This window comes from Mercenaria mercenaria, chromosome 7 (genome assembly GCF_021730395.1).
Source record: "Mercenaria mercenaria strain notata chromosome 7, MADL_Memer_1, whole genome shotgun sequence".
NCBI classification, from domain to species: Eukaryota; Metazoa; Mollusca; class Bivalvia; order Venerida; family Veneridae; genus Mercenaria; species Mercenaria mercenaria.
Window position 1 is genome coordinate 41,219,495 of NC_069367.1, and position 9,903 is coordinate 41,229,397.

The window sequence follows — 9,903 nt, forward strand, 5'->3', positions numbered from 1 at the left end:
AACTTAAACAACATGTGTTTGATTATAAGACCTCGGCCAAATTCGATAACTAGTGAAATCGGTCAAGGCATATTGGAGTTATGGCCCTTGAATTACCAAAAATCGGGCTTTTCACTCTTGTCCGCACTCTAAGTCAACATTTATCAGCCCATCTTCACCAAACTTGAACAAAATGTGTTTGACCAAAAGACCTCGGCCAAGTTCGATAATCAGCCAAATCGGTCCAGGCATTTTAGAGTTACGGCCCTTGAATTACCGAAAAATCGGCCTTTTTACTCTTGTCTGCACTCTTAGTCAAACATTTCTCATCCGATCTTCACCAAATTTGAACAAAATGTGTTTGACCATAAGACCTTTGCCAGGCTCAATAACTAGCCAAATCGGTTCAGGCATTTTGGAGTTCTGGCCCTTAAATTACCAAAAAATCGGCCTTTTTGCTCTTGTCCGCACTCTTAAGTCAAACATTTCTTATCCGATCTTCACCAAATTTGAACAAAATGTGTTTGACCATAAGACAAGTTCGATAACAAAACAAATCGGTCCAGGCATTTTGGTGTTTTGGCCCTTGAATTGTAGTGAGTAAACAGTATATTAAGACTGACTTGCTATTTAGATGATTAGGCAGTTGTGGGAGACATTCGCTTTTCTCAAAATCAGCTCTAGTTTTAATAAGAGAACGCCGGGTACGCTGGAAGAAACATGCATATTCTGTAAAATCGAATTCTTTCTGTTCATATTTTGAATGACTACGCATCATCATTGATAAAGTCCTAAGGCGCAGTCTCGCCTGTCCTTTATGTCAACTTCATTGGCATTACGAAAGCGTTTGACAAAGCGGACAGAGACGTCGTTTTGATTATTCTGAGACGCTGTGATATCCCAAGATAAACAGTCAACACAATACAGAGACAACTGACCTAAGCCTTTCCCAACTTTTTTATATAAGCGCTGGTGTCAGTCAGAGCTGTTTTCTGTTACCTTTATTTTTTCTGCCTGGGGAGACTTGGTCATGAAGTCAAATTGATACCAGGGAGAATAGTCATGTGGTCGTGACCATAAAGGCTTTTACTTGCCTACCTAGCGGGGAAAGTATACATTTATCCGAGCACGCGCCGGGGATAGATATTCCTGTCTTTCCCTAGGGAAAATCCTTGTCTAAAATAGCGTGCACTAAGGTGACGTCACATAGTACTGGCACCTATTTGTCTCTACAATCTATTTTGAACATGATAGGTAAGAAAAATGATCTAACATGCCTGCCTGTGTAAGACAGTTGTTTTCCCTACCCTCGGGACAGCATGGATAAAAACCTCGCTAACGCTCGGTTTTCCATTCCACACTGTCCCTCGAGTAGGGAAAACTCCGTCTTACACAGGCAGGCAAATACTGTACTTTAGACATATCTATATTTTCTGACAATTAAACCTATTGCATTAATTGATAAGCGTATTTTTATAAAACATTATGTAACGTAAATTACAAAATGATTTGATCAGTTGAGAGAACAAAACTAAGCGGGAACATTGACATCAGCACATTCTGCATGTTACTAAACTCATTTGCTAATGATTTGGGTTGTTTCTATCATATAAATCACCACATTCCAGTTTTATACTTTATAAAATAATTGTTAAGGTAACGTAAATAACAGGCTGTAACTCATACAGAACCCGCTTGCCAGATGGCAGAATTCAGAAATATGATCTACAGACCAGGGGCTTAAAAAATAATGGGGTCTACAATTTCCCTGGAGGGGTGGGTGGCTGGGGGAGGGGGCGGAGGGGAATTGTTTCTCTTTCCAGCTCTGGACCTATAATGATATTTTATTATACCTCATTACATTTTCATTAAAACTTATGAATGATATGTTTTGTTCTTCAGACGGAATAAATTTGCATGATCACACATCATTCAGAAATTTACACGTCAGAAAGGTAGAATGTTGACATTTGATATTTCAGTTTAACTTACAGACTTTGTTTACATTTCTATGGGTTCGTTTGTTTAGTCCATGTTATCTTCTCCATTCGTTCCATTCGCGTGTTTTAGAAAGATACTTATGCCATTATTTCGGCATAGTTAATGCCAGTTTGATACAAAATGCATATATAGACTATATAAAACACTGGGACAATGATAAATTGTATGCTACTTTAGAGGAAATAAAATATTTGTAAACAACGTCTATACATGGTTATTCGATACTTATTTCCTTTTTGTGTATGTGTTTTTTTTATTGGTTGGGATTACATCACACTGACAAAATTAAAGGTCATATGCTTTTCCAGCATTTGGTGGTGGAGGGAGACTACAGGTGCCGATTCGTGCATTATTTCAGGTATGGACAGGTACCTGGGTAGATCGATCGACCATTCATTTGCAAGCTGTATGACTTAATCCAACACCCGAAGCGAAGTCACGCAGAACCGTACCTTTTTGTCGATAAATCTCATTATTAATGAGAGGAAACGGTGTTACGGTATGGAAAATATTAGACTTGCAAACGGATTGTGATTTTAAAAGGGATACAGTGACAAAATAACCTTGAAGATGTTTCTTTCTATTTTCCTTTTTCATATTTAAAACATGCATAAAGGTGTATAACGGTAATTAATACTGTGTAAACAAACGTTATTAATAGAAGACATACAGGGTACAGTCACGAAGACACTCTAACAACGCGCAATCGATCAACTATTATATCTTGTCTGTTAAGACTTTAATTTCGGAGTTAAGAATAGCAAGCCATTGCTATTTACATTGCAGTAAAATACTGTCCACCCGGTTGTGATCTGTGCTTTATTTCAAAATCGGGAAGAGCTTTATCTGTATTCTATTTTAATAACAGAAACTGAGTTTGGTCATACTACACCAATATGTCAATATAATTGCATAAACAAAGTCGGAAATGTTATATTGGATATGTCAAATCAACATAACTTAAACGCGTTTCGCATGCTGCATTTGCATCCTGTTACTTTATGTGCTACGAAGAATATATTTTAGCACTTGCTCCGGATATTTGTTGTTTAACAGGTGAGTTGTTTTAACATTTAAACAATGATCGTACGCTGTAATATTTTATAATTGTACGCGTTGTCATGACTAAATTTGTCCAAAGGACCCATTTCTCATGTTGTACGAATTAAGGGCTCAACCCATTTTTGCGTTTAGTGTACCATAACTGTTTAAGTCCTGTATGTACATGTTATATTTACAGCAATACAGAATGATTAAACAAACCGGTTTTATTACACGAATGTACAAAATGTACTTTTGTTTTAAACATCAACTTAACAATATATTACATGCAAGATATTATCGTTGAAAAGCTGTGTTGGTTTAAACAATATCTATTTTCCAAATATGCATTTCATACAAACATATATTAATGTGATAAGACTGAGGAGTAAGCTAAAAGCTTGTATTAAAACCTCTTTCCTGAAAAGCGGTATTGAATTACATTTATATTCACAGTCGTGTAAAGATTTTGAAAGCTTACTCATACCAAATAATTTTATACTTTATATACAGAGGACATGGTGATGCATGAGGAAGTAATTTAAATAGTTCAGTTTACAAAATTGAGGAAGTGAAAATGCTTGAATCATTGATAGTCTGTTTTATATTCTAAACATAATATAAGAAATGAGTGGGCTTGTAGCCTCATTTTGTATATGACTACATTGTTCCTTTGGTGTTAGAATGAAAACGACATTAAGGGTTTTACAAATATTTGTATTTCGTCATATTTGCCCTGTGCACTTCATGTACGTGTAATGGATAAAATCAGTTCAGCAAACCACTGTTTACAAATCTTAGTCCTGTACCGACCTGTCCTAAAATGTAGAAAGGTGTTCCTATTAACGAACCTTAGGGGTGCATGATATTTCGATGTAGTCACTTTCGGTCGCCCTGCTTTTCAATATATTCAATCCACAAACTCAATTATATATAACAAAATGAAATCAAACTGACAAAATGAATGTGAACCTAAAGTTATCCTGTCAAATTTTGATAAAATAATGATGAAGCATTTAAATGTAATGTAATTATATATTGCCGCAATGCTTGCAGACCTATCGTAGTTATTCCATTTATTTACGTATTATTTTTTGCTATAAGTCGATTTTAGTTCAAAAAGCTCAGTATCATGAGTAAGTATAGTTCACATTTAAATATAATAACTAGAAGTTTTCGAAGAAGAAGGGTCATTGAGATGTGTACCGTTGATCTAAATAGGCGTAGTAATTTGCGGCAAGTTTCATTCTACACCTCGAGTGTATTGTCTTGTCTAGTCTGATGAATATAAACTGAAGAGGCCATCTCCCAAAGAACAAGGACTTTGTGGATTGTATGTATGTATACATATATTATATATGTAGTGGATTCATAAAAAACAGCATGTCTCATAGTGAAAGTGTATATATATTAATTTATGATCTTCCCGGTATAATTAATCATCATTTATTGTTTCTTGTTGTTTTCTGTCTTTTATTGATTTATGTATATTAATGTCTGAATATCTCTGTGAAACAACGAAATTTTACCAAATATATAAAGTTTGCAAGTTCCTACAGCAAACACAATGTGTGCCTAAGTACTTGTATGTCAATAAACATAATATCTACATTCGTGTTACTGCACTAGAATATGTGTCCAAAAAAAAATATGTTCCAAAGTTTTATGTTCCATGCTGTACTTACAGGTAAATGTGTCGTTTTCTGTACGTGCTCTTAGATTGATGAGATAGAACTAAACATACAAATTGATATACTTACATGCTCTAATAATTCAAAATATCATTTCTAACTGCAGATAAACAAGAAAAATAAAGCCGAGTATAAAATATCGGAGAAAAGACACAGCATCGTAAGCGCAAGAGCCGCTGCAAGCACTAGTTAAATGTAATTAACTAGTTACAACAGCGGTATGATGTTTCAGAAGTACAAAGCTGTGATTTTGGTTTGAACATAAATAGATATTTCTGTCATATTGCGGATATTTTCTAACATCGTCGTATTCAAAACATGCGAAAGAGGAGAACATTCCAGTCATTAAAGTTTCTAATTTATCTACTTGGTTTAATGTTATTGTTTTGTGTGTTGATAGGTGTAAATATGCTTCGTCCAGAGTGCTTACCTTATGACTCACATGTAAGGTGTAAAATGGTTCATTCAGATTATACTTTTCTCGCAACTAGACGTCCATTGGAAGCTTCTCCTCTATTAAATATAACAAGACATAATGAGAGAAAAGAAACTGTTAATGAAACGAAGGTTGACACAAAATCATCAAAGGACATTGCAAGACTGTCAAATAATGTTCCTAAACCAGTGCCTAGGACAAGAACGTTTACTATTGCCGAATTAATGAAAAGAGCTAAAGAAGATCAGCATTTTTTGACAAAAATTCTAAGCCAGTATTATTGGCATCCAAAAACAAAAGACGTTCTTCAACGCTATTTTACAGGAATGGGCTACTCCTTTGAACCAGAATTCAAGACTGACCGGAATGAAAATCTGATTAACGATTATGACATTTATAATGATGTCATGGTGTTTTTACATATTCAGAAGACTGGCGGAACTCATTTAAATGAAAGATTAGCAAGTCGATTACAAATTCCATTTAAATGTAATTGCCCGAAAAAACAGAATGTGTGTCCGTGTTTAAATCCAAAGGGTAATGTGTGGATATACAGTTCCAGATTTTCTGGTTGGCCTTGTGGATTACATGCAGACCGGACACAGCTTCACAGATGTTTACCTGGGCAGCTTGATCTGACTGAAAGGGGAACAAGGAACAGAAGGTTTGTTTTGCACATTTAGCAAAGTCTGTTTTTTGTGTTCACATTTAGTCATTCTATTGATATGTACAGTCAACTCGCCAATAGAGAATCACTGCCAATAGCGGGTCACTTGAAAATAAAATGTGAAACATATTAGAGTATATAATGTTTAAGTATCCAGTTATATACACTTATCACATAGCAATTATTAGACAAAAGAAGAGTGATCTAATCTAATGAGTTTGGGTTCCATGAGTAGATAACTTACAACCATGTTTCCTGACGTGGATTAAAGCACACGTGAAATCTTCGAACACACAAATTTGGTATCATACTGACGAGTGAAACACATACTTTCATAGGAATAATATGATTATGAATTTTAGATTGACTTCGATGACAAAAAGTGCCATCAAACAGAGGCGGCCATTCAGCCAATAGAGAATCACCCATTTCAGGGATAATCGAAAGGTTGTTTATTCTGCTTAAAAATACAAATCAAAGGTTGATTTGATGTTGTCCTGGTTTGAACTGGCAAATTTAGATAAATGAATAAGGTTCTGTGAATCAATATTTTGATTTTAGTTTTATATATAGATTGTGCAAATTATGCCTAGAAATACAACTGTAAAAACTAGTGCTATTTTCCTTTACTTAATATCTCCTGTTTGAAATGTAAGCATACTGTCTCTATATTCTATCTTGAAATGTTTATTTCTAATACCACAGTCATGTTTTGTCAGAAAAAAGACTATTTTAAATCGATAGAAAATATGATAAACTAGGTGACACCCTATTGGCAAAAGTGACCCTCTATTGGTGAATCAGACAGGTATAAATATTTCATCATAACTTCAGACATAAAAGAATGATTCAAATAAATCAAACATTGATATGAATGCGAGCAATAGTTTTAAGTGTTAATAAGTTTAAATATCATGAAAGTTTAAACATTCTTCACTATATGCTAAAAGTTTAGATAGTGACCCGCTATTGGCGAGTTATCTGTACAAACTTAAATTTTTATATACCAAATACAAACTGTGAAATATTTAAAGGTAGTCTTTTATACTCAGGGCCAATTGTATGGAATTGTTTGCCAATAGAAATCAAAACCTCATCTTCATTGTCATGTTTTAAATTTGACTGTATAAAATGGATCGATGAATGAATGGATTTTAATGCTAACTACATTTCATGTATTTTTACTTTTATTTTATGCATATATAATTTCTTCGTTGATTTCGGTTAAATATTTGTTACTATGATCACAATAGTGTACATTCTAGTCGTTCATTCTAGTCGTAAGAGGGCCCCATGGAAGATTAGCTTTGCTAAATGGGTTACCCTCTTTAAATAAAGAATGTACTTACTTACTTACTTACTTACTTACTTACTTACAAACATAAATTACTCTAAAAAGATGTAAATAGATCGATTTAGATTTAGTTTTTCGATTTAAATTAGATTTCGATTTCGATTGAATCTACAGCATATAGTAAACTATATTTTATGCGTATTCCAAAGTTTCATGTATTCAGTTATTAAAAAATAACTTTTTAAATACAACTTAAGACTAAACACATTTTTTAAGTCGAATATGTACGAATAGGTTTGTTGTAAACTACACATTTGTTTTACGTTATTAAATATCTAAATGCAATTAAGTGGCGATGAATCGACACTAAACTATGAAATACATTATGTTAACAGTTAAAAACGCTCGTCACACTTGTTTCATGTCACTACAAAGCAGTTTTATGTTTTAATATCGCTGCCAGTTAAAGCTTTAACTAATTTTATTATTAAAGGAACTCGATTAGAACCACAGACTAGATAAATCAACCAATCAATAATGAAATAATAAAATCTATAAAATGATCTTTTGAAAGATGGTTTAATTGATATTTAAATCTATAAGAAGATCATTTACACGCATAGAACGCAACCAATCAAAATAACACAGACTCGGTTTGATCGAGACTGATCAAGATAGGTAATGAAATGTGCAAAACCCCTCACGTTGTAATGGAATTCTATTATATAAAAAATGATTGTACTCCATGAGACCAGGAAATGTACAACACTGAGGCCATCACTCAGCACTTAAATACTGCTAAATTCAGTCTGTTAATGAGAGGTAATGAAATGTGCAGCAATAGTGAAAGGAGCATATGTAGTTGTAAAAAGAGTTATTACAGTGTTACAGGGTGGTTCCTTTTTACTTATGATGTTACTCTTTTGTGTCAGTTTAAGCCCTGGGTTTCTTTCTTTTCCCTTTGTAGATAGTTCCTATTGCCTTTTGTTATAACATTGTAATTATTTCCTTGGTAGATTTTGTGACTATAACTGAGTTTATACTTATTTATTTTAGCTTGATTGTAATTAAAGCTTCAAGTTTATTCGAACTACTGTCGAGAGTAACTTTAGTAATTGACTCTTGTGTCTCCTTTTCCGCTTCTTTAGCTAGTAGTGCAACTGGTGAATTTCAACTTCCTCTGGTCACTATGCAGGATAGAAGCAACACTGCTTTCACAAAACCTCGGTTTAGAGTGACATCTGAAAGATTGTTAGTTATTTCAGTTGCAGAAATGGGACAATGAACTTGCGGTACCTGTGTTCTGTTATTCAACATTTTGTCCACGTACCACTGCATACTCTAAGATGTATAAGCTCACTCTCTTACGCTCGATGTATAAAGTCTATGTTTCATAATTGAGCCAGGAGACAAGTCACAAATATCCATTCATGAATTAGACAATGGCAAGTTTGTGCTTACTAAGGACATATATACCCGTGGAATGAAGACAGCCATCAGAAAGATTAATTGCATTTTTATGAATATTTGAAATTTTATTTTCAGATATTTTTACTTCACACAACTTCGAGATCCTATTGCCCGATACATGAGCGAATTTTATCACCAGAGTGTTGTCGGCGGGCACTGGCAGGACGCGCTGTTAGGGTGTGGTCCAGGTTTTTCTGACTGGACGGATATAAGACCCTGCTTTGTGACAGAAACATGGAGAGGTGTGACATTAGACAATTTTATGGCATGTCAGCATAATTTAGCAACTAACAGAATGACACGAATGCTAGCTGATTTAAATAGATCAGATTGTTACAGAAATTATTTGGATAGAAAGGCAATCTATAAAAGGGCTATAATGTGGACAGAATCAGCTAAGGAAAATTTACAGCAAATGCCTTACTTTGGCTTTATGGAAGATACGGAGGCGTCCGATAAGTTGTTTTCTCATACATTCAAGATGAGGTTTAAGGTTAGAAGTTCGAATTTACGAGGTCGTAGCTCTCAGATCAGAATTACAGAGGAGCAGTTTATGAAATTAGTCAAATTGGTCGAGCTAGACATTCATACATATCTGTTTGCGAAAGATTTATTTCAAAGCCGACTACGTAACTTGTAACGAGAATTATTACATACTCGTTTCTATTCCACGTTAAGTTACACTGGTACCGAAAAGGACACTATTTTTCCATATACTGACGCCTGATTTTCATAGCGGGTGCGTGACGTAAATCAGTGTGTGCTGTTGCACTATTGTTTCTATTTAGTTCAGTATTGTCAGTCCTATTTTTACGTGTAGATGAGTATGTAATAAAAAGGTTATTATCTTTGCATCGGGAAATATGCACTCGTTCTTCAGCGGAAGAATATTGCGCTCCTAAAGTCGCGCAATATTCTTCCGCTGAAGAACGAGTGCATATTTCCCGATACAAAGCTAATAACCTATTATTATATTGTTTAATTATGATTACATATCTATGTACATCAATAAAATACACACACCGACTGCCTTTGTGAGGCCATCACATGGATTTAAAGTCCAGTGTTCCACCTCTGTACCACTAAGACGGTTTTAGTGTTCAAAACACAGGTGAAAATTGAAATAATTGAACGCCATTTTTCATGTATTCAAACAAGAAAATTAACCGTATGATCGGAATGAAAAATATAGTTTAAATTCTTATCATCAACTGTCATAAAGTACAAGCAATCTGTAACTCGAGATTGGAAAGCATGTGGGTAGTTCGTAATTTTTTTAATATTCGGTGAAAGCTTTCTCTGAGACAGACCCGTTGATACGTGC

General features: G+C 34.4%; 1 protein-coding gene across 3 annotated transcripts; it reads left to right on the forward strand.

Moving 5' to 3' along the window:
• The first annotated feature begins 2,262 nt into the window (after positions 1-2,262).
• LOC123554372 (heparan-sulfate 6-O-sulfotransferase 1-like) lies at positions 2,263-9,433 on the forward strand. 3 transcript variants are annotated; one of them, XM_053548205.1, is made up of 3 exons: positions 2,263-3,036; positions 5,113-5,812; positions 8,655-9,433. In XM_053548205.1, exons 1-3 carry the CDS (start codon positions 2,982-2,984, stop codon positions 9,217-9,219), a joined length of 1,320 nt encoding a protein of 439 aa, XP_053404180.1. In that variant the 5' UTR covers positions 2,263-2,981; the 3' UTR covers positions 9,220-9,433. The 3 variants fall into 3 exon arrangements, with proteins under 3 accessions (XP_053404180.1, XP_045200400.2, XP_053404179.1); XM_045344465.2 differs by having other exon boundaries at positions 2,265-3,036; positions 4,819-5,812; XM_053548204.1 differs by having other exon boundaries at positions 2,265-2,479; positions 4,819-5,812.
• The last annotated feature ends 470 nt before the right edge of the window (positions 9,434-9,903 follow it).